The sequence below is a fragment of the Elephantulus edwardii genome, unplaced genomic scaffold, assembly GCF_000299155.1.
Source record: "Elephantulus edwardii isolate Elephantulus edwardi_28Jun2011 unplaced genomic scaffold, EleEdw1.0 scaffold00234, whole genome shotgun sequence".
In the NCBI taxonomy this organism is placed as follows: Eukaryota; Metazoa; Chordata; class Mammalia; order Macroscelidea; family Macroscelididae; genus Elephantulus; species Elephantulus edwardii.
Window position 1 is genome coordinate 1,233,126 of NW_006399984.1, and position 26,349 is coordinate 1,259,474.

Here is a 26,349-nt window from a genome sequence, read left to right on the forward strand (position 1 = left end):
CCGTCTAACATACTTTGGACATGTTGTGAGGAGAGACCGGTCCTTAGAGAGGGACATCATGCTTGGGAGGGTGGAGGGACAGCGCAAGAGAGGAAGGCCCTCTATGACGTAGATTGATTCAGTGACTGGGATAATTGGGATGGGAGTGTCAGAGACAGTGTGTGTGATTGGCATAGGACAGAGCGGAGTTTAGCGCTGTTGTACATAGGGTCACTATGAGTCGCAAGCGACTCAACGGCACATACAACAACAACAACAATTATTCTTGGTGGTCTGCAGTGTGGCCCAGATACCAGTTTCTTGTTGAGTGCTGAAATCCCTCTATGTGGGAGAGTCCTATACCTCTATTCAACTGTCCTCTCAGCTTTCATGCATAGCCTAATGGGAATCTCTTTCGTCTGTGCCCATATTTTCTAAAGTTTATAATTGTCTCTGATGCTGCTGGTTCACAGAGCTTCCCACAGTGTGCACTCTACCTGGTATGGAGTCTATTATTCTGTCCTCTCATGTCTTGCATATAGCTTGATGGGAACCTCTTTTGCTTGTGCTCACCTCTTCTAAAGTTTGTAATTGTCCTTGGTACTGCTGGTGCACAGAGCAGCCAGAGACCATCTCCCCTTTGGATACACTCTAGTGTGATGTTGAGGGTGGGCAGGGTCACATGTACCTTCCAGGAAGCAGCCCTCTCACTCCGGAACCTAGCCTGGTGGGAATCTCTTCAGTCTGTAACACCTCTTCTAAAATTTGTTATTATCCATGGTGCTGTTGGTGCCTAGTGCAGCTGGAGACCAACTTCCCCAGTAACTGTACTCTCTCTATACAGTGTCAGTTGTGCATTATTTTATCCCATTTAACAAAGTACATTGTAAATAATTTGCTATAATTTTCCAGAAAAGTTATCTTAATTTTAACTATTTTTTACAGGTGATTATGTTGTTATGACTATATATTTTGAACTCAGTAGAAGAATGGGATACTTCACTATTCAGACCTACATTCCCTGTATATTGACTGTGGTGTTGTCTTGGGTATCATTTTGGATCAAAAAAGATGCCACACCAGCAAGAACAGCACTAGGTGAGTTTCCAAATAGCTGCCCCACCATGTTGTGTGATTTTAATATGAAATATTTATAAAAGTTTCTTCAAATGAAGAGACTTTTTCAAATGTAATTGATATTATTTGTGGGATACTTGGTCTATGTTTAAACAGTTCCCAGAATTTTGGTGGCTACTCTTCAGAGAGCTGCAATGCTAATTTAAAATCCTCCCCTCTCTGGCAGTTTGAATCCATCAGCAACTCTGGGTAAAAGATGTGCTATCTACTTCTTTTCAAGTTACAGCCTCAAAACCCATTGGAGGGTCAGTTATGAGTATGTTCTAACTCAACATGGCAATGAGTGAATAAATGAGTATGACCCATGTTTAGAACTTCTTAAAAAGTCATCTAAATACCTTGTTTTTCTGGTGATGGAATTAAGACCACATCAAAGATTTAGAATAAATTACTTCATCTGAGCTTCTATGACTAATGCTGTCACAAAAACGTAAGCAAGTTCCAGAAACTGTCACTTTAAAAAGTATCACTATGTTAGTAAAAATGATCTCTGATGGCCTAGATTCAAGGAGTTGTGTACCAAACCAAATGCAGGAGGTTCAAATTCACCAGCAGCTCTGCAGGAAAAAGAAGGGTGAATTCCATTTAGATGGGTAATTTCTGAAGATATTTACAGCCTTTGAAATGCTGGAGGATCACTATGAGTTGGATTCAAGTTGATGACACAAACCAACTACACATAACATATTAGTAAAAGGACACAATACTTACAAAACATACTCCTCCCAAGAGTTTTGGGCTCCGCCTTGGGGCTTGGTGCCTGGAGGCGTGTCAGAAGCTAGGGATATTGTAGCCGATGTTAGATGGATATTAGCTGAAAGCAGAGAATACCAGAAGAATGTCTATCTGTGTTTCATTGATTACGCAAAGGCACTTGTTTGCATGGATCATAACAAACTGTGGCTGACTCTGAGAAGAATGGGAATCCCAGAATATTTAATCGTGCTAATGCGAAACCTATACTTGGACCAAGAGGCAGTCATCAGAACAGAGCAGGGCAACACTGAATGGTTCAAAATTGGGAAGGGTGTATGCCAGGGATGCGTCCTATCTCCATACCTTTTCAACCTGTATGCAGAGCAGGTTATGCGAGAGGCTGGGCTCTATGAGAAGACTCGTGATGTTAGGATTGGTGGAAGATCTATCAACAGTCTGCATTATGCAGATGACACAACCTTGCTCACTGTAACTGAGGAGGACCTCGCGCACTTACTGTAGAGGGTCAAGGACTACAGCCTTCAGTATGGACTGAGGCTCAATGTCAAGAAGACAAAGATTCTCACCACTGGACCAATTGGTAGCATCAGCATGGATGGCGAAGAGATTGAAATTGTTCACAGCTTCAGTTTGCTTGGCTCCACAGTCAACAGTCTTGGCACCAGCAGCCAGGAAATAAAAAAACATTGCGATGGGAAAGTCTGCTGTTAGGGACCTCTCTAAAGTACTCAAGAGTGACTGTGTCTCTTTGGAGACAAAGGTGTGCCTGATACAGGCCATGGTCTTTGCAATCACTTGTTATGCAACAGAGAGTTGGACAATGACTAGGGAGGACAGAAGGAGAATTGACACCTTTGAGCTGTGGTGCTGGAGAAGAGTATTGAATGTACCATGGACTGCCAAGAAAACAAACAGATTCATCCTAGAGAGGGTTAAACCAGGCTACTCCTTGGAGGCAAAAATTCTGGGGCTTCATCTGACATACTTTGGACATGTTGCAAGGAGAGACAGGTCTTTGGAGAGGGACATCATGCTGGGTAGAGTAGAGGGACAGCTCAGGAGGGGAAGACCATAGGTGGATTGATTCAGTGACTGGGGTAATCGGGATGGGTGTGTCAGAGGCAATGCAATTGGCACAGGACAGAGCAGGGTTTAGGGCTGTTGTACATAGGGTCACTATGAGTCGCAAACGACTAGACGGCACATAACAGCAACAACAAAAAACTTACAAAAAAACTTTGAGCAGCTTTGAGGTACAATAATAGTAAAACTAGCCTTTCACCATTATTATTCTGTTACTATATTGAAATGCTCCCAGCAAATAAGAAAATTATCATTCTTTTTGTCATCATGAATTGATACTAACTAATGACTTAAGGGGTTTTTTCCATATTTTTTTCTTTTAATCTTGGAAGTCTTATTACTAAAACATTCGTTTTCAGTGATTTTTAAATTACTACCATGTTTTATGTAATTTTCAATGTAGTGGGAATTATTCTTAGCTTTCAGTATTTTTATTTGTGAACACAGATAAATTACTTGTAACCACAGATAGAAGGTGTTACTTCACAAAAACTTTTCTTTCAGAAAAGAGGAGATGCCTCAGTTTCTAGTCCTTACAAAATCCCTTAAACATGTTACACAGTGCCTTCTCTATTTATTTTTTTATTGTTTGCTATTTTTATTTTATAGGAAAGCTCTTTTTGAGGGAGAGAAGTTTTAGATACTTAGAGAAGATGCGTGATAAGTTTAGAAAATTGTTAGGCAACCATATCACAAATTCTGTAATTATTCTTGGGTGGAGTTATGATCTCATGGTCATAAATGTTGAACACAACTGTAAACAACACTTAAAGAACCATTTCAAAGCAATATAATATGTTACTATGTTGTGATATGTACCATCTGGAAAGAGGATTGTTGTTTCTTTTAAAAAGTAAATATTCATCAACATATACCATTATGTACATAATGAAAAAAGAATGTATTATCCTTGTTATACTCTAAGAATACATTGGAGAAATATATTCTTCTTTCATTATCTGTGCAAATATGTGAATATAAAATGTTTTATCTAATAATTTGAATGAACATAAAGATTTATCATTCTCATAACATGGACTTAAATTACATAAAAATATCTATTATGAGAGTAAAAAGAAATATTTCAATTTATATTTCCTGAAATTTCAGTCAGAAAAAACTAAAACTAATTTTTAAAATCTCATAAACTAGATTATTATGTTCAAACCATTCAACAGTTCAAATTCTCCAGCCACTTCACTCCAAAGAAACATTTTGGAGTCTGATTTCACAAAGATTACAGATTTGGAAACCTTATCCGTAGGGCAGTTCTCTCACCCATATAGTAACTATGATTCAGAGTCAACTAAATAATAACAGGTTTGGAATAACGTACAAATATTTATGACTATAAATGCACATTTAGCTATTTTTTTACTATATGTGCTGCTGCAGTGAGCACAGACTTTACTATTTTTAAAATTGTGATTTGAATAAAAGTTTATAAATTACATGGGTTTTTCATTCATTCATATACATTTTGTTTTAAAATATTCATTAAAATGTCTGATCAACTCCTCATTATACACTTCTTTTCCCTTAACCCAATTTTAGAGTATATTTATTCATTTTCTTCCTCTCTCCTTTCTTTCCCATCCCTGGTACTCAGTCAAGAATGATTCTGTGTATAAACCTTCCTTTGTTGTTATTGTTGTTGTTATACATCAAGTCAGAAACAACACATAGCTGACCTTTTAATGAGTTTTCAGAGGTGCTAAATAGCACAAAAGAAATTGCTATCTTTCTCTTGTGGAGCACTTAGTGAATTCAAACTTCATACCTTTGTGTGGACAACATAGCTTCTTACCAAGAGACCACCAGAGTTTCCTATTTTATTATATAGATGAAGTTATATTTGGTAGTGTAAAGGATTATTATGGTATAATAATCAACAGCAAACAAATCTAAATTATTTTAACTAGTTGAAAATAAAATAACGCTCTTCTCTAAATATAAAAGTAAAGAATAACCTGTGTTTAGAATTCATTAAATCAAGTCATGCTGGAATATTAACACTATATTTTCATTGCATTCTAAACATATTGAGAAGATTCATTAGTAAACAAATTACAGTTTCATGTCAAGAATATGTTAACTCTCATGAGACCAGCTATTTGGGGGACATTAACTTCTCTCTGCTGCAAGACACAAACTCCTGTGTGTCTAGCCCAGGAGGGGTTGCATCTGCTGCATCTGTTAAAGGCTGAGGCCCAGACCAGGCACACTCACACAATGGCCAGCAAGTGAACCACTGCCAGACAGATTGAAGAGTTGCATTTTTAGAGAACAATCCTACCAAGAGCACCAGACCATTACTACCACTACATGAAAAACCACCTGGAGATTGCCGAGCTCCTGCCCCTGCTATTCAACTCCAGGAGCACCAATATCACAAGTACTATGGGGGAAACACTGTTGTCTAGCGACACCACACAGGATATCCATAAGCTCTAGCAAAAAGGACCAGGACACCTTAAGGAAGATGGGGAGCCACTTCTAGAAGGGAACAACAGGTTTTTTGGTTTGTCACTCAGGTACTTTAGGGGAAACACTGTTATCAGAGAATAAGGAGGGAGCACAAATATATAGGTGCTTCATAGAACATGGCTGTACTTTGAGTAATTATATAGTTACAACAGCCTAAGGCCTACTAAGATGCACATAATGTCAGAAAAGCAGCAATCCACCTTAGTCATAATGAAAAAACAAAATAACCCTTCACCTAATATAGCAGACCCAGTTAATACTAATAGAGAAAAACAGAAGAAATATGTTGAGGTAGAAATATTTGATCAGCTACAGAAAAGGATACAAAAGTTGGAAGAAACAGTAGAAGCCAATAAGAGACCAAAGACATCAGAGACAACAGTCCGGAAGAAATGTATTGATGAAGAACAAATGAACAGTTATCAGGGTATATGCAAAAGACGGGAAAAGACAAGAGAGGCTACAGTAAACACAGTACTGGAAATAACAGGAAAGCATAAATATGCTATCCAGAATATTAAAACTGAAATGGCACAGACGTTCAACACACTGGTAGAACAAATAAGTAAAACTGAAGAAATGGAACAGAGAGTCAGTGACCTGGAAGACAAGAGCTTCACGGGAAGCATACTAAAAGAAAAATCAGATGAGATGTAATAAAAAATAAGAAAGCATTAGAATCATGTGGGATGACATCAAAAGGAATAACATGTATGGTTGGAATTCCAGAACGGGAGAGTAACAGGAAAATCACTGAGAAAATTGTGGAAGAAGTACTGGAAGACAACTTCCCAGTTATTCTGAAGAACAGGAAATCAACATTTAAGAAGTATAGGGAACAACACATACATGAGACCCAAAAAAGAAAAACTTCAAGATATATCATAGTTAAATTATCCAAATGAAAAACACTAAGGGTAGAATTCTAAAAGCAGCATGAGAAAAACAAAGAGCCAGCTATAAAGGGGAAAAAATTAGATTAAGTTCTGTTTTCTCAGCAGAAATCATGAAAGCTAGAAGACAGTGGAATGGTATATACAGAAAGAAAAAAGAAAACAATATCCAAACAAGGATCCTATATCCAACAAAGCTCTTCATCAAATATGAAGGAGAAATTAGATCCTTTTCAGAGAAGAGGAACTTAGATAATTTTTGAAAACAGGATGAAAACTAAAAAAAATTTTAAGTGAAATCCTTCACATTAAGACACCAAAGGAAAGCGCCTGGACCATACTAAGCAGAAATAACAGAAAAAAGAAACATGACAAAATGTCAAAAGTAAAACCTGGCCTGATAATAATCTCACTTAATGTGAATGGACTAAATGCACCAATTAAGAGGAAAGGAGTAGCAGAATGGATAAAAAAAGCAAAGCCCATCAATATATTGCCTACAGGAGACACATCTAAAAGAAGAAGAGAAAGACACCCAAAATCAAAGACTGGAAAAAAATATACCAAGCAAATGACAACTTCAAAAGTAGGAGTAGCAATACTAATCTCTGATAATAGATTTCAGGATGAAAACTGCTATCAAAGATAAGCAAGGGTGTTGCATATTTATTGAAGGCACAATAGACAATGTGGAAATAACCTTTGTCAACATTTATGCACCAAATGATAGACCTGCAATGTACATAAAACAATGGTTAACAGAACTGAAGAAAGAAATAGTGAGAGGAGACTTCAGCACACCACTATCACCAAAGGATAGGTCAACTCACAAAGATGCAGAAGATCTAAACTATACAACCAGCAAACTTAACCTCTGTATGTATTCATGGTACTGCACCCAACTAAAACTCAATTCATTTTCTTCTCAAGTGCACACAGTACATTATCCAGAGTTGATCCCACATTAGGACACAAAGCAAATCTCAACAAATTAAAAATCACTGAAATGATACAAAATATCTTCTCAGACCACAAAACTAGAAATTAACTGCAGGAGAGTAAAACTTACACAACCATACCTGTGGAAACTAAATAACTCTCTGCTAGAACATGATTGAGTTATAAAAGAAACAGAGAATGACATTAAAAAGTTCCCTGAAACAAATGAAAATAAAAATACAACTTACCAAGACCTCTGTGATGCAACTCAGGCAGACCTTAAGGGGCAGTTGAAAGAAATAGGCACACACATAAAAAAAAGAAGAAAGAAGACGAATCAATGATCTAAGTCAACATTTTTATCAAATAGAAAAATGAATAGCAATCTATAGCTTCTAGATGAAAAGAAATTATAAGGGCGACAGCTGAAATCAATGAGATAGAAAAACAATTGAAATGGTGACTAAGACCAGGAGTTGGTTTCTCAAAAGGGTCAATAAAATTGAGAAACTACTGACAAACTTAACAAAAGAAGAAGAAAAAAGAGAAGACACATATAACGGAATTAATAAATTATAAAGGTGGCATCACAACAGAACTAGAGAAAATTAAAACAGTAATATTAGAACACTAGGAAAAGCTATACTCTGATAAATAAAAAAACCTAGAGGAAATAGACAAATTCCTTCAGAAATAGACAAATTCCTTCAACTCATGCTCTACCCAAATTGACAAAAACAGATGTAGAACACTTGAACAGACCCATCAAAAAAGAAGAAATTGAACAGGTCATAAGAAGAGTCCTGGACCAAATGGCTTCACAGCTGAATCCTACCAAACATTCAGAGAGGATCTATCACCAATTATACTTATAGTATTTTTAAAAATTGAAAAAGAAGGAATACTTTCACACTCTTTCTATCAAGCAATCATAACTCTAATACCAAAACCAGGTAAAGATATTTCCAAGAAAGAAAACCACTGACCAATATCTCTCATGAATTTAGATGCAAAAATCCTTTACAAAATCCTAGCCAATAGAACCCAAAAGCACACAAAAAAAATTCACCAAGATCACATGGGATTCATAAAATGTATGAAAGGTACTCAACATAAGAAAAACAATCAACATAATTCACCATATTAACAAAGTAAATAACAACAGCTATATGATCTTAGCAATTGATGCAGAAAAGGCATTTGACAAAATCCAACACCTATTCCTGATAAAGATACTCCGCAAAATTAGAATAGAAGGGGATTTTGTCAACATAATAAAATATATATATATAAAAACAAGAGCCAACATCATTCTCAATGGAGAAAGACTGAGAGCATTTTCCTTGCAACAAGGAGCAGACAAGGATGCATTGTCACCACTTTGTATGGGAAGTGCTTGAAGGGTAATACTACAAGAAAAGGAATAAAAGGCATTCAGATCATAAGAGATGGTTAAACTATTACTTTATGCAGATGATATGAGAATATACACAGAAAAACCCCAAAGACTCAACAAAAAATTTGTTAAGAGTTAATAGGCCAATTTAATAGGATGACAAGTTATAAGGTCAATATCCAAAAATCAGTGATATTCCTCCACGGTAACAAAAAGAACTCAGAGAAGGATATAAAGAAAGCAATACTAAAACAATGCTCTTGTTGATTGTCTTCGAGTCAAGCACGACTCATAGCAACCCTAGGAACAAAAGGCCTGAAGCCCCTCTACAACTGTTTTCATTTATCAAAGTTTATAGAGTTTCCGGAGGCATGATGTTTAGAAAGTGGAAGTGGATAGCCAAACAAAAATTGAGATACTTGGGAGCGAACCTAACTAGAGATGCAAAAGACCTATAAAAGAAAACTACAGAACATTTCTACAAGACACAATAAAAGACCTAAAGATCCATATCTTTATGTCCTGCTCATTAATAGGAAAACTCAATATTGTGAAAATGACAATTCTACAAAAAGCAATCAATATGTTCAATGCAATCTCAATACAAATATAAAGTTCATTTTTCAAGGAAATCAAAAGATAATTTGTCAAGTTTATTTGAAGAGGCAGGAGACCCCGGATAAGCAAAACACTTCTGAGAAACGAAAATAAAGTGGGAGTCATAGCACTCCCTGACCTCAAAACCTACTACACAGTGGTAGTAACAAAACGGTGTGGTACTGGTACAAGACAGGCACATAGGCCAATGGAACAGAATTGAGAACCCAGAAATAGACCCAGCTATCTAAGGTCAACTGATAGTTGACAAGAAAATAAAACCTTTCAAGTGGGGAAATGACAACCTCTTCACCAAATTGTGCTGGCAAAACTGGACTGTCACCTGCAGAAAGCTGAAACAGGATCCACATCTGACACCATACACAAAAACTAACTCAAGGTGGAACAGAGACCTGGAGAAAAGCAAAAAAACATACAGTTCATAAGAGAAAAATTGGAATCAAGCTTAGCAGGCCTAGTCTGTGGTATAAAGAGACTGCCCAATACGGCCAGAAAAGTCCAATCTGAAGAGGATAAAATTGATGAATGGGACCTTCTAAAGATTAAATCCCTGTGTTCATCAGAAACTTTTTCCAAGAGTGTGAAAGTAAAACCTACAGACTGGGAAAAAAATTTAACAATACCAACTCAGACAAGAATCTTATAACAAATGTTTACAAAATACCTGTGGGCCTTCGAAAGAAAAAGATTGATAACCTAATTATAAAATGGGCAAAAGGCAAGGAAAGAATTTTCACAGAGGAAGATATTCAAATGGCCAACAGACAATCTTGGCAATAAGAGAGATACAAATGAAAACCACAATGAGATACCATCTCACTCCAGTAGCAGCGGCAAAGTTTAACAGGACAGCAAGTAATAAATGTTAGAGAGCATGTGGTGAGATAGGAACTCTTATACATTATCGGTGAGATAGTAAAATGGTGCAACCACTCTAGAGGGCACTTTGGTGCTTACTTTCTCAAAAAGGTGAACATAGACATTCCATATGACCCAGTTTTTCCATTGCTTGGAATATACCTCAAAAAAAAATGAGAACTGAGGCACAAATAGAGACTTGTACACCAATATTTATAGCAGTTTTATTCACCATCACAAAAACATGGGAACAGCCCACATGCCCAACCACAACTGGATTGAATGGATTGAGAAAGTATGATATATTTACACAGGAGCAATGATTTTGTAAATTATGACCTAACTTGGAAGGGCCTGGAGAGCATTATGCTGAGTGAACTAACTCAGTCCCATAAGAACAAATGCTGTATAAAACCATTGTTGTAGAGTAAGTATGAGGATCCAAGCAAAGGGAGAGTGGAAACAGAGGGGTAATAGTGTACGAAAAGGGAGTCACACAATTTGATGGGTGGGAATGGTCAGGGACATGGGAAGGATCTGGTGTGAAAAGCAATGTAGTTGTTTTACATTTACATTGTTTGTTTACAAAATCTAATTTTGTAAATAAACTAGTACAAAAATAGTGTAAAATAGAATGTATGGGAATGATTGTATAAAACACAATGTATATGAAAGTGTATTGAAGCACAATGTAAATGAAAGATTGTATAAAACACAATGTATATGAATGAAACACAATATAAAGTTTTTATTATATGAAAATCAATATGAAATATTTAAAAAAGAACATGTTAAATGATTTTTCACTGGTTCTTTTCCACACAACTTTCACAAAGAAGACATGAAGAATATACTCATAAAATTAAATCCATATTTTAACAATCAGAAAATTAGAATTGTTTTGTCTTTTTCAACATAGTTGAAGGCATTCAATTTTTAATCAGTGATTAAATTGCATTATTTATATTTATTATAACCTGTGATTACCTTCTGAATTACCAGAGTCATCATACCATCAAGAACAAACAAAAAAAAACAGGGGGAATTTTTTTTCTGTTATTAAAGTGTAGCATTGAAATACAAAGTAATGCTACTTTAAACAGACCACATTGGATCTTGCTGTCCACTGACTGGGCTGGCACAGCCAATCAGATATTCAGATGACAAACAACATGTGGTCCATTGCTTTAATTTATTTCTCAAAGTAATTTCAAGGTATAGGTAGTGTAACACTATTCTATCTTATCTCACAAATTGACCTATGTGCAAGTGTTCACGCATTCCATTTTATTTTTAGAATTTCTAGTTATCTTAGATTCCAATTATTAATTGGTGTTTTCAGCTTTTTCTTTTGGTTTTGAGTTGTGCCCCATCAGCATCTGGAGATTTTACTCTGGGTGAAAACTTTCCTCTGTCCACATGATAAAGGTTGAATCTTCCTTATGGAGGCAGCTCTTTCCTAGTTGCATTTTTATTGTGTTCCACACTAGGGGTTCCGCTTTGAGCCCTATTTCAAACAATGTTCCAATTCTATTCATATGGTTTGATAGGGTCTGCTTAGTTTATCTTAGTCTAGAAGCTCCACAGAAGCTGTCCATTATATATGTTGTTGTTGTTAAGTGCCATAGAGTCCCTGCTGGTATTTGAAATACTAATGGCATAGCTGATACTATAGTATAGATACTATAGTATCACAGCAATGATTGGTAGAATAATGTCACATTCACTGTAAAAAGCAACATTTCAAGACCTATTTTAGAATATAATGCTGTCAGTGATAGAATGATATGATATCCATAGATATACAAGGAATACTTGTTAATGAAACTATTCACATCTATAACAATATGTGTGTGTGTGTGTGTGTGTGTGTGTGTGGGAGAGAGAGAGAGAGAGAGAGAACTACTAAGCCAAAGATGGTGAAATTGAGACTTTTCCTAACTTTTTAAATTGATTGAACCTGCAGTCAGAATGCATTAATAATAATTGATGACTGAAATGCAGAAGTTAGAAATAATGAAGAAGGACTGGTTCACTAATCTACGTTGGAAAATTTGGCTATGGTCACAGGAAAGAAACCAGAGATCACATGACAGAGTTTTATATAATCAGTGATTTATTCATTGCAAATATCTTTTTTAAAAAAGAAAAAGTTGTTTGTTGTTTTATTTTATTATTTTGTGTGTGTGTGTGTGTGTGTGTGTGTGTGTGTGCCATCAAATCGGATCTGACTAGTTCAGGAGGAGATTGCCCCTTCTTCTCCAGCAGAGAATCTGGTGGATTCAAACCACATACCTCTGGGATTGCAGTGCAGCTTCTTGCCAACAGCCCACTAGAGGTCCCTTGCAAATACCTTTTTGCAGAAGCATAAAGGGAAACTTTTCATGTGGACATCACTTGATAAAATACACAGGAATAAAATTTATTAAGACCATGAACAAAGACAGCTGGAAAGTTCAATATTAGAAGTCAAAATAAGGCAAGAGGTTTACTATAGCACACACTCTCAATTAGCCTATATGAAAGTTCAAATAGAAACTGAAGAAAATGAAAACAAGTATACAAGGACAAGAATACAACCTCCAGTTTATCTCACAAAAATGTAAAAACAATTGCAAGAATAATCTGAGCAAAGACTAATGACTAAAGACTAGACAAGTTCTGAGGTAATATCAGGGACATCATTCATAAGAAAGTAAAACATAGGAAATTCTTTAAAAAGACAAAAATAAATGTCAGAGGAAATTCTGAAACTTGTTCTTGACTTTAGAGAAGCCAAAGCAAAAGATATAAATGATGAAATAAGAGAGCTAACAAGAAAATTCAAAGGGCAGCTAGAGAAGACAAAGAAAAGTACTACAATGAAATGTGCAAAGACTTAGAGTTAGAAAACCAAAAGGGACACACTGAGCATTTCCCAAGCTGAAATAATTGGGGGTGGGGGGAATTCAAGCTATATGTGGCAAGGTGAAAGGTTTGTATGAGCAAAGTAGTGAATTATGTTACAAAAGATTATGGAAGAGCACACAAGGTCACTGTACCACTAATCTATGCCAAGGAGTTTTGAAGACAGCTACCAGGACACCTGACTGAAAGATTTATATTTCCCATTCCAAAATTAGGTGACTCAATAGTGTACGTATACTATGAAACAAAATCATTAAAGCCATAAGAAAGAAAAAAATCTTGCTGAAGATTATTAAAAATTGGCTACAAGAGTACATTGACAAGGAACTTGCAGAAATGCAAACTGGATTCAGAAGAGGCCTAGAAACAAGGAATACCATCGTTTATGTCAGATAGCTCTTGACTGAAAGAGAATTCCAGAGATATTTGCTTGTATTTTATTGTCAAGCATTTGACTGTGTGGATTACATTGAGACAAATGGAAATTCCAAAACATTTATTGTGCTCATATGAAACCTGTACACATATCAAGAAGCAGTCTTCTTAACAGAACAAAAGGATACAATACGGTTTAATATCAGGGAAAGTGTGTATCCTTTCTCCATACTTATTCAGTCTGTATGCTGGGTGAATAATGCGAGAAAATGAACTACATGAAGTAGCATGAACTACATGAAATGGCATAAGGATTGGAGCAAGATTCAGCTTGAGGACTTTGAAGCACTTAATTTAAAAGAACCAAGACTGCAGCCTTCAATATGAAATAAGCCTCAACATCAAGACATTGTATATGATACAGCTATTCCATTGTTTGGGATATACCCAAATAAAATGAGAACTGAGGCACAGATACTTGTATATCAATGTATAACAGTATTATTCAACATAACAAGAAAATGAAAACAGCCCAAATGCCCAACCACAATGGAATGGATTGAGAAAGTATGGTACACAGTGGAATACTATGCAGCACACAGGAGGAATGGTTTTGTAAATTACTATCTAACATGGGAGGGACTGGAGAGCTAAGTGAACTAACTCAGCCTCATAAAGACAAGTACTGTATAGGACCATTATTATAGAGCATGTCACAATGGATATTGATTGTGGATCCAAGTAAAATAGTCAAGTAATCAAAATGTGTACTTTGGGTAAATCTGTTGTCTAGGACCTCTTCAAAGTGCTAAAGAGCTAGGATGTCAGTTTAAAGATGAAGGAATTATGCCTGACATAATTCCCATTTACAAATGATAAATGAAAGACTTTAATAAATCATGGAATAGATGCATACGGAAAAAAATATTGTCTATTTGTTGTTGTTAAGCACTGTCAAGTATGACTCATTGCAAACAGATCTTGATTCTGTCCATCCTGTGCTATCCTCATCATCTCTTATACACTTGAGTCCATTACTGCATTCACTGTGTCAATCTGTCTTGTTGAGGGGCCTCCCCTTTTTCACCGTTCTTCCCAAGAATGATGTCCCTCTCCAAGGAATATCCTCTCCTAGAAACATGCCCAAAATGCAAGAGACGAACTTCACCATCTATGCCTGCAAGGAAACTCTAGTTGCATTTTTTCTAAGACATCTGTTTTTTTAGCAGTCTATGGAATAGTTAGTACTCTTCTACAGCACCACAATTCAAAAGCATTGATTATTTCCCATTATCCTGTATTGATTTTCCAGCTCTCAGATGCATAGCAGGTGATTGGAAAGTCAATGGTTTGAATAAGGTGTGCCTTATTGCTCTTCAAGACTTTGGAGAGGACCCTGACAGCAGATTGTGCCAATATTACACATCTCCAGATCTCCTGACTGCTGGTACTAAGGATGTTGATCATGGATCCAAGCAAGATAAAACCATTCATAATGTCAAGCATCTATCATGATGTTGCCCATTGGGTCAGTGATGAGAAATTTTGTTTACTTCATATTGAAGGCTGCAGCCCTTGATCCTCTGCAACAAATGCCTCAAGTCCTCCACATTTTCAGCATACAATGTTGTCATCAGCATAACACAGGTTGTTAATGAGTCTTCCTTCTATCTTAATGCTACACAGTTCTTCATAAATTCCAGCTTCCAAATTATTTGCTCAGCATAAAGATTGAATACGTATGGAAAAAGGTTATTGCCTTGTTGCGCACTTTTCCTGATTCCAAATCATTCCGTGTTCTTTTTGGTTTGGTTAAACAACAGCTTCTTGATCTAGATATAGGTTTATATAAGCATAATCAAGTGTTCAGGAATTTGCATTCGACTCAGTGTTAGCCATAGTTTGTTATGATCCACAATCGAATACTGTTGCATACTCAATAAAACATTATTCTTGTATTTTCTTCTTTAAGCCAAGACCCGTGTGGCATCCACAATTATATCCCTGGTGCCATGCCTCTTCTAAAGCCAGCTTGAGATTCTAGCAATTCTCAATCTTCAGCAATATTTTGCTTGAATGTGAAATTGATGATTCTGTTTGAAATATACACATTCTGTTGGGTCATCTTTCTTAGAAATAAAACCAATTTTTGATCTTTTCCAATATGTTGGCCAAATGTCTTCCAAATTTCCTAGCGCAGATTGCTGAGCATGTACAGGGATGCACCTATAGGTTGAAACATGTCAGCTGCTGTTTTCCCATTCCTAGAGCCTTATTTTTTGTCAATGCCTTCAATGCAGCTTGAACTTCTTTCATCACCATTGATTCTTGATCATATGGGGTTGCTGTTGTTGTTATGAACCATTGAGTCGGAACTAACAGATATTTGACCCTCCAGTGAGTTTTCAGAGACAATAAATCCCATGGGAGGATATTTCCCATATTTCTCCTGAAGAGCAGCTGGTGATTTAAATCATATTACTTCAGCTTTGCAGCACAGTTCTTTACCACTTTTTGAAATATTTCAGTGTCAAACAATTATCACTTTTTAAATCATATTCCTTCAGGTTGACAGCACAGCTCCTTATCACTTCTTAAAATATTTCAGTGTCAAAAGTGATTTCATGTATTCCTACCATCTTCTTTTGATGCTTCCAGAGTCATTCAAAATTTTTCCCAGAGGGTATCTCAGTATTGCAACTTCAAAATTTGTTTTTCAGTTCTTTCAATTTGAGAAATGCTGAGTGAGTTTTTTCCAGCTCTTCACATACTCCATCATAATACGTGCTTTGTCTTCTTGTGCAACCCTTTGGAATCTTCTGTTCATCTCTTTTACTTCAGCGTGGATAATAGTCTATATAGCACAATGTTAGCATCATTTTGCAGTATGTTTTTTAAAAACAAAACAAAACACCCAAACTCGGTCTTTGAGTTAGTTGGTCCCAACTCATAACAACTGCCCGTCATGTTTCTGAAACAGAAAAGCCTGCTCTTCTTTCTCCCAAGAAGCAGTTAGTGTATCCAAACCACTGGAGACACAGACTTTTGGTTAACAGTACAACACTCTACACAGCAGGACTCCTAACAGAAGGTAATACAAAATTAAAATACATAAAATAATAATATGTTATTAGAGGGAAGGGTACATGTCATTAATGTGTTTTGAAGTCCTTGTGGTGGGATTATTGAAGATTTTTGTTTACTTTGGATTTGATAAATTATGAATGTGTATATATAGAGAAAACTCTTGTGGCTTAGTGATAAGAAGTTGTGTTGACAACTCAAAGTCATGTGGTTCAAATTAACCAGCTGCTCCAACAGCGAAAATTGGGCAATCTCTTTCCCAGCAATTAATACAGTAATTTCTAAAGTAAATGTGCTGCTCCACAGGCCATGGTCTTGGCAATTACTTGCTATACATCAGAGAGTTAGACAATGACTAGGGATGATAGAAGAAGAATTGATGCCTTTGCGCTCTGGTGCTGGAGAAGAGTATTGAATATACCATGGACTGCAAGAAGAACAAACTAGTTCATCCTGGAGAGGGTGAAGCCAGGCTGCTCCTTTGGACATGTTTCAAAGCAGGATCAGTTCTAGGAAAGGGATGTCAGGCTTGAGAGTGGAGGGACAGTGCAGGAGAGGAAGACCCTTGATGAGATGGATTGATTCAGTCACTGGGGTAATGGAGATAGATGTGTCAGAGTCAATAAGATTGGCAAGGGCTAGAGCAGATTTTAGGGCTGTTGTATATAGAGTTGCTATGAGTCGCAGTCACATAACAACAACAACGAAGGTAAATATTGTAATTTATAGTATACAACTTCAAAATTATTAAAGGAAACAAATAGTATTATTTTGAAAAGTGGATCCAGGCAGAGCAACACGCATGGAGGAAGCAGGACAGCTGGAATTTGTGAAAACTATTAGTAAAACAATTAACTTAGGAGCTGCTGGAGCAGCAAGCCTCGGTGGGGAGCAGCAAACCTTGGCAGGGAGCAACATGCTGCAGTGGGGAGTAGTGAGCCTCAGTGGAGAGCAGTGAGCTACAGCAGGACCCACCTGCCAAAAGCAAGCAGGACAGTGGGAATTTGAGTGATGTACTTGGAGGGATCACTACTTACTGCTGGACCACATGGGATCCCTTCACATTAAGCAGGAGGGAGTGAGACAGATGGAACTCAACTGCTGTGGCAGACCCAGTTCTCAAGGAGAAAACCAAGGCTTCCTGGTTTTTCATTCATGTCCCCATGTACAACCCCCTCACATGCATCTATATGCTTGCCTCCCTGCCCGCATGTGCGTCTGCACGTGTGCCCCCACCCATGTGCATCCATCCACACATGCAGCACACCTGCTCAACCCTCTTCTGGAGCAGTGACTTCAGATCAAGAACCAGCTATTGCCTCAGGCATGAAAAAGCTATACCACAGCAATGTCATGTAAAAAGCAGGCTAGCTCACACACTACACATGCCCAAAGCAAGATGTCACCCCCAATAAGTGACATAGTGTCAATGGGTTTCCTGAAGCCAGAAAGTCTGATGGAACTTTCTGGCACAGAATTTAAAAGAACAATCATTGAATATTTTCAATGGGTGAAAGACAAACTTGAAGAATTACAGGACACAACAAGTGAAAACCAGGAAGAGCTTTAAAAAACAATCCAAAACAGTGCAGATAAAATAAACAAAGCATTAGAGACTCTGGAAAAACAAGAAGCAACAATCCAAAATATGAGGTTCAATGTTTCAGATATTGTCAACGTGATGGAAGGACACATGAACAGAGCTGATGGAACATAGAAGCAGTGAAATAGAAAATAGAATTGTCACCATTGATAGAACATTGATAGAACAAAAGGCAGAACCAAAAAGGAAGAAAATATAAGAATAATGTGGGACACCATCAAGAGAAATAACATAATCAGAATCCCAGAACAGGAAGAAATAAGACACCAAAAAGATTGTGGAAGAATTACTAGAATAAAACTTTCCAGGCATAATGTAGGAAGAGAGACTATATATTCAAGAAGGTGAGCGAACATAATATAAAATTGATCCCAAAAGGAAAGCATCAAGGCATACCATAGTCAAATATGCCAGAATCAAAGATAAGGAGATAATTCTGAAACAAGCAATTAAAGGAGAGCCTATAAGAGATTAAGTGCCAAAATCTCAACAGAAACCATGTAAGCAAGAAGACAGTGGAATGGCACATATAGAACACTCAAAGAACACAACTTTCAACCAAGAATACTGTACCCAGCAAAACTTGTCCATTAAATGTGGAGATATCAAGATATTCCCAGAAAAACAGAATCTAAGGGAGTTTATAAAATCAAGAACCTGCATTGCAGGAAACACTGAGAGATGCCCTTCTTATAGAGATGCCACAGAAAGCAGAATGGATCAAAGTAACCAGCAACCACACCAAAAAGAACTCAACAAACTGATGGCAATAAAACCTTACCTCTAAATAATCACACTGAATGTAAATGGTATAAATGCACCACCACTAAAGAGAAAAAGAGTAGCAGATAAGCTAAAAGAACAAAATCTGTCAATATGCTGTCTACAAGAGACTCACCTGAAAAGTGAAGATAAAGAAAGACTAAAAAAAAAATGAAAGTGTGAGAAACAATATACCAAGCAAATGGCAACCAGAAAAAAGCAGGAGTAGCTATATTAGATAAAATAAATTTAAATGCAAAAACTGGCACAAAGGACAACGAAGGTCAGTACATAATGATTAAAGGGTTTAATTTTCATTAAAAATTATTACAAAAGTAGATTTAAAAAATTAATATACAGAATATGTATTGATTTTCCTTCATGTTCAATAATTTCCATTTCTTTTCTCAGATTTTCTCAGTTATTTCTCCTTGTAAATGATATGTATGTCTCCTTTTGAAATTTCTTTCACATCTTCTAAATTTTACTTGCTGACTTCGTATTGGAATAAAATCAGATCAATACCATATATCATTCATTCATTCATTCATTCAATTAACTAACTCTTTGTTCTAGAGACAGAACTAGCTCATAACTAAACTTCCAGCAAGTTTTCAGAGGCTGTAAATTGCAAAGTCGTGTACCATTGATTCGGAATTGACCTATAGCTGACTTTGAGAGGATTTTCAGAGGCAATTTAATCACATAGAAAGAGATTGCCCATCCTTGCTTATCTTTCTCAAAACCACCTGCATTGGATTGGTAGTGCAACACAGAGCTCCTTTAAAATTAAATTATCAATAATTAGTTGTCAATCATTCATTGAATGTCTCTCTAATGTGCGGTAACAAATGTTAGGTAACAGGAGCAAGGTACAGTTTTTCTCTTGTTGGTCACACAATCTGTTTGCCATACTAGCATGCAAAGGTATAGACAATTCTCAGAGATAATGTTGAAAAAAAGACTTTTTTAAAAGATTCACTGATAATACTTATAGTACAAAATATTAATCTTCCTGGGGTGTTATGATGCAAGGATCTTCAAAAAGAAGTGGTGCTTCAGCAAGATATGGAAGAATGGAAAAAGTTATAGTTTGGATATGGAATAATAGGCAAGAAAGAAAGGATTTTATTTGAACATAAGAAAAGTAGATGTGAAACTATGAGATGTTTAAGAACTTGGAATATATTAAACCAAATAAATAGAACAAATAAACAAACAAAAATACCAAACCCGTCTCTGTCAATTAGATTCTGGCTCCTGGCAACCCCATTCATTCAGAGTAGAATTGCTCCATACAATTTCAAGTCTGTGTTTTTTCAGCAGCAGATCATCAGATCTTTTATTTTAGGAACTTCTTTGTGGAATGAAATTGCCAACATTTTAGTTAATTGGGGCCTTAACTATTTGCTGCACCGGGCGATTCGCAGGATTATTAAGGATGGCGGGCTCTACAAAGGATATCTTAACTTAAAATATATTTAAAAGGCAAAATATACAAGGATAATTGACTGAATATATTGTCAAGTTAAGTTAACATCTTGATGTCATTATGAAGTCTGTTTAAAAAAATCTTATTTAAAATATTTATAAAATCACATAGATTAAAATGAAAATATTAAATTAAGTATGCAATTTAAAGAAGGATTCTGTAAAAATTAAACAGTGTGTTGAAGTAGAGAAACTGTAGATCTTTTGTTTTATTCCCTTTTGCTTCTTTTTACAACTTTATAAATGTTTCTATTCCTATACAGGCATTACCACAGTACTGACCATGACCACCCTTAGCACCATAGCAAGGAAGTCTTTGCCCCGAGTGTCCTATGTGACAGCCATGGACCTTTTTGTGACCGTGTGCTTCTTGTTTGTCTTTGCTGCTCTGATGGAGTATGCCACTCTTAACTACTATTCCAGTTGTAGAAAACCACCCATCATTAAGAAGAAAACATCTGTGAGTTGCATTAGCAAAGACTTCATGGGAGGACAGTGGGAGGATAGTTGGAGATAAGTGAACTATGCTTAAACGCATTTTCATTTCAGTGGATCTTATATATTTATATTCATATAAATACTGACTTAAGAAACAGATCAGATTTTTCTGAAGATATGAATGCTACTTTCAGATTTAGATTCAACTTCACTTACCAGACATAGGATTAGTCTAATCATTTTTATAAGTTATTTTTGCTCAGGATGTTGCACAGAAATCCATTATAATTTTCAAATCTTTCCCCCCTCTTCTTTCTTGCAGCTATTGCATCCAGACACCTTAAAATGGGATCACAAGAGAATAAACCTACCAGAACCTTCTGTATGTACAGTATTACAGGTGGAATTATTTCTTAGAACTTCTATTAATCTAAGAGTGCATTTGAAGGATATGTTACTATTTACGTGATATGCAGTAGAGACCACCCAATCCATAATGGAAATACTCTCTTAATTTTTTAATTATCAACATAGAAAATTGGAAGAAAATTATAATTAACTTTACATTAATTATAATTAATTAATGATCTGTGGCATTAATGTATGATATATTTCTTTCTGATGTTTTCTAGATATTTAGAATAATATATAAATATAGCTCAAATAAACTAACCTATAATTTCTGTATTGTTTTAAGCTATTTTGTAATTCAAACATGCCATTTTATGGTTATAGCATATGCTCATGATTAATGTAGAGGCAAATGTTTAACATTTATCTAAATGGGTAAAGCTTACACATGTCATTACATTTTTCTATGCCTTACTATAGGTACAGTTTTGTTCACATCTGTGGTTTTTTGTGAAGGGTAAATTTTGTGAAGAAAAATACTGATTCAAAGGTTTTTTTTTCAGTTACTGCCAAATGAAATCCCTTGAGTGACGTTAACAATGCCAAAACATCAACCCCTAAAGCTTTTATGTATATTTTGACAGCCAAACAGAAAAATGGTAGTACCACAAACTATTCCCAATGTCATATCTTTGATTGCTAATAACATTATATATTTTCACGTTTATTTTTTATTTGCATTTACACTTCCATTAATATTTCAATATTTTAAAACAGCAGCCTATAATTTTCACATGTTCATCTCAACTCATTGCTGTTGAGATGGAACCATTCATAACCGACTGGACTCCAGTGGGTTTTAAGAGGTTATAAATCACACAGGAAGAGATTGTCCCTCTTTTTCCCACATAATAGGTAGTGGATTCAAACTACTTGCCTCTGAGTTGACAGTGCAGCTCTTTACCCACTAGGCTACCAAAGCTCCATTTTTACGTTACGCCTTACATATACTGCAGTTTATACGAATTTTTAGTAAAATAATGTCTTGTTTTTGTTGTTAGGTGGCAATCAGTTGACTCATTGTGACCTTAAGTTCAACAGATTGAAACCTTACCATCCTTAAACATCCTAATAATCTCTAAATTTAAACCCATCATTGCAAACTAAAGGATTTGTGCAAATATAAGAGTCTCTTTAATTATAGGAACTACAGATCTTTGTTCTATCTTTATAGTCCATCATTGCTATCACTGTGTCAATCCATCTGATCAAGGGTCATTATTTCTTCTCTGACTAGCCCCTTGTAATGTTGTTGTTATTATGTGCCGTCGAGTTGCTTACGACTCATAGAGACCCTATGTACAACAGCCCTAAACTCTGCTCTCTCCTGTGCCAATCGCACTACCTCTGACACTCCCATCCCGATTATCCCAGTCACTGAATCAATCCACCTCATAGAGGGCCTTCCCCTCCTGCGCCGTCCCTCCACCCTGCCAAGCATGATGTTCTTCTGCAAGGACCGGTCTCTCCTCACAACATGTCCAAAGTATGTTAGACGGAGCCTCAGAATCCTTGCCTCCAAGGAGCCACCCGGTTTAACCCTTTTCAGGACAAATCTGTTTGTTTTCCTAGCAGTCCATGGTATTCTCAATACTCTTCACCAGCACCACAGCTCAAAGGCATGAATTCTCCTTCTATCCTCCTTGGTCATTGTCCAACTCTCTGATGCATTACAAGTGATTACGAAGACCACGGCCTGTATCAAACGCACCTTAGTCTCCAGAGAGACACCATTGCTCTTCAGTACTTTGGGGAGGTCCCTAACAGCAGACTTTCCCATGGCAATGCGCCTTTAATTTCCTGGCTACTGGTGCCAAGAAAAGCCCCTTGTAATAGCATATTCAAAATCTATGATGTTTATTTACGGTTTTTGTCCAAAAAATATTCTAACTGCACTGCTTATAAAAACTATTTATTCAAACTTGTAGCAATCCATGATATATTAAAATGAAATAGAAACAATGATTAAATAGAAACACTGAACAGAAAACTACAAAACTGAGCTTAAAAAGACAAAGTATTAAAATGAAATGTGCAAAGATCTGGAGTTAGAAAATAAAAAAACAGAGCGCACTCTACATATCTCAAGCTGAAAGAAATGAAGAAAAAAATCAAGGGAAATTCTAAGATATAATATTGAATAGTGGACACAATCTAGAATAACACAGGAAACATTAAAAGAAGATGGAAAGAATAAAAAATACTGTGTCATAAAGGATTGGTTAATGCTGAACTATTTCAGTGAGTAGCACATGATTGAGAACCAGCAGTAATGAAGAAAGATCATGACTGAAAAGAGAGAATACCAGCAGGGTGCCTACTTATATTTATTTGACTACGCAAAATTATTTGTGTGGATCATAAAAAAATTATGTCAAATATTGAGAAGAATAAGAATTGCAGAACACATAACTGGGTTCATGCTAAACCTATTCTACCAAGAAGCTGTTATCTGAATAAAGCATGGTTTAAAATCAAGAAAAGGGGTGTGTCAAAGCAACATCTTTTCTTCCTACTTGTTAAACCTGTAAGACAAGCAATTTATTTTAAAAGCTGGCCTTTACAAGGAAGAATGTGATGTCAGAATGTGAGGAGGACTCATCAACAAACTGTGTTATGCAGATGACACAACCCTGCTTACTAAAAACAAGGAGGACTCGAAATATTTGTTGCAAAAGTTCAAAGATTACAGCTTTCAGTTTGGATTCTATATCAACATCAAGTAAAAAAAAAATTCTCACCACTGGATCAATAAGCAACATCATACTACATGGAGAAAAGATAGAAATTGTCAATTATTTAATCTCACTTGAATTCACAGACAACAACCTTGGTACTGGGAATTGTTGTTGTTATGTGTCATCAGGTCGCTTGTGACTCATAGCAACCCTATGTACAAGAGCCCTAAATGCAGTTCTATGTGCCAATCCCACCGTCTCAAACACACTCATTCCCACCATTCCACTTACAGAATCTATCCATCTCATCGAGGGTGTTCCTCTCCTGCACCATCCCTCCACTGTCCCAAACATGATGTCCCTCTCCAAGGACCAGTCCCTCCTTGCAACATTCCAAAAGTATGTCAGAATCCTTGATTCCAAGGAACATTCTGGATTCACCCTCTCCAGAACAAACCTGTTTGTTCTCCTAGCAGTTCATGGTATATTCAACACTCTTCTCCAGAACCACAGCTCAGAGGTATCAATTCTCTTTCTATCATCCCTAGTCACTGTCCAACTCGCTGATGCATAACACATAATTGCAAAGACTGTAGCCTGGATCAGGCGCACCTTAGTCTCAGCCTGACATCATTGCTCTTCAGTACTCTTGAGAGGTCCCTCACAGCTGACTTTCCCAATACAACTCATCTCCTGATTTCCTGGCTGCTGTTAGCAAGAGTGTTAACTGTGGAACCAAGTGAACTAAAACTGTTAACTAAATCAATCTCTTCACCATCCATACTGTTGCTGCCAATTGGCCCAGTGGTGAGAATCTTTGTTTTCTTGATGTTGAGCTTTAATCCATATAAGAGACTGCAGTCCTTGACCTGCAGCAAGTGCTTCAGGTCCTCCTCAGTTTCAGCAAGCAGGGTCGTATCACCTGCATAAGTGTTCTGGGATTCCCATTCTTCTCAGAGTCAGCCATAGCTTGCTGTGATCCACACAGTCAAAAGCCTTTGCATAGTCAATGAAGCACAGATAGACATTCTTCTGGTATTCTCTGCTTTCTGCCAAGATCCATCTAACATTAGCTATAATATCCCTAGTACCACGACCTCTTCTAAATCCAGCCTGCACATCTGGAAGTTCTCTGTTGATACATTGTTCCAAACGTTTTTGGATAATTTTCAGCAGAATCTTGCTTGCATGTGATATCAATGATATTGTTCGATAATTTCCACATTCTGTTAGGCCACCTTTCTTTGGAATGGGAACAAATATCGATCTCTTCCAGATTTCCTGGCACAACTTAGTGAGCACATCCAGGGCAGCGTCTGTTTGTTGAAATAAATCAATTGGTATGCTGTCAACTCCTGGAGCCTTGTTTTTTTGCCAATTCCTTGATAGCAACTTGAACGTCCTCCTTCATCACCATAGGATCTTGCTCATATGTTATTTCATGAATTTTCTCTGTGTCAGCCAATTCCTTCTGATAGTGACTCTGTGTATTCCTTCTATCTTCTTTTGATACTTCCTGGATCATTCAACCTTCTACCCAAACTATCTTTAAGTATTGCCACCCAGGGCTTGAATTTGTTTTTCAACTCCTTCATCTTCAGAAATGCTGAGTGAGTCCAGCCCTTTTGATTTTCTGACTCCAGCTCTCTGCACATGCATTCTTGCTTTGTCGTCCCAAGATGCCTTTTGAAATTTTCTGTATAGCTCTTTGATTTCTTCCTTTAGCGTTGGCTTCTCGGCGCTCGAATGCAATACTCAGAGTCTCATCTGACATCCATCTTGCTCTTTCTTCTGCTTCAGCCTTTGTAACGATCTTTTGCATTCTTCATGGACGATTTTCTTGATATCCTCCCAGAGCTCATTTGGTCTATGCACATTGGTGCTCAAGGCCTCAAACCTGTTCCTGAAATGGTTTTGAAATTTGAGTGGGACAGACTTAAGGTCAAATCTTGGTTACCGTGGACTTAATTTAATTTTCCTCAACTTCAGCTTAAACTTGCATATGAGTAGTTAGTGGTCTGTCCCACAATTAGCACATGGCCTAGTTTTCACTGCTGATACTGAGCTTCTCCCCTGACTCTTTCCACAAATGTAATGGATTTGATTCCTATGCATACCATCAGGTGAGATCCATGTGTATAGCCTGCATTTATGTTTCTTATAAAAGGTATTTGCAATGAATAAATCATTGAATGTGCAGAACTCTATCATTATCTATCCAGCCTCATTTCTCTCACCAAGCCCGTGTTTTCCAGCTACTGATGCTCTTTCCCTGTTCCCAACTTTTGCGTTCCAGTCGCTCATTATTTTTAATGCATCTTGATTGCATGTTTGATCAATTTCTGACTGCAAAAGTTGGTAGAAATCTTCTATTTCCTCCTCTTTAGTTTTCTTTGAGAATGCTGTTAGAAACCTCTCCAAAGTGCTGAAGAGCAAGGAAGTCAGTTTAATCTCTTTTTTTATTATTATTAAATTTTATTAGTTTTAATGAAC

At 36.6% G+C, this 26,349-nt stretch overlaps 1 protein-coding gene across 1 annotated transcript in view; it reads left to right on the plus strand.

Moving 5' to 3' along the window:
* GABRG3 (gamma-aminobutyric acid (GABA) A receptor, gamma 3) overlaps nt 1–26,349 on the plus strand; it is a 379,738-nt gene that overhangs the window by 334,343 nt on the left and 19,046 nt on the right. Inside the window, exons 7-9 of the mRNA XM_006898587.1 lie at nt 925–1,077; nt 20,593–20,789; nt 21,090–21,149. Of these exons, the coding sequence (XP_006898649.1) occupies nt 925–1,077; nt 20,593–20,789; nt 21,090–21,149 (410 nt within the window). The remainder of the gene's footprint in view (nt 1–924; nt 1,078–20,592; nt 20,790–21,089; nt 21,150–26,349) is intronic.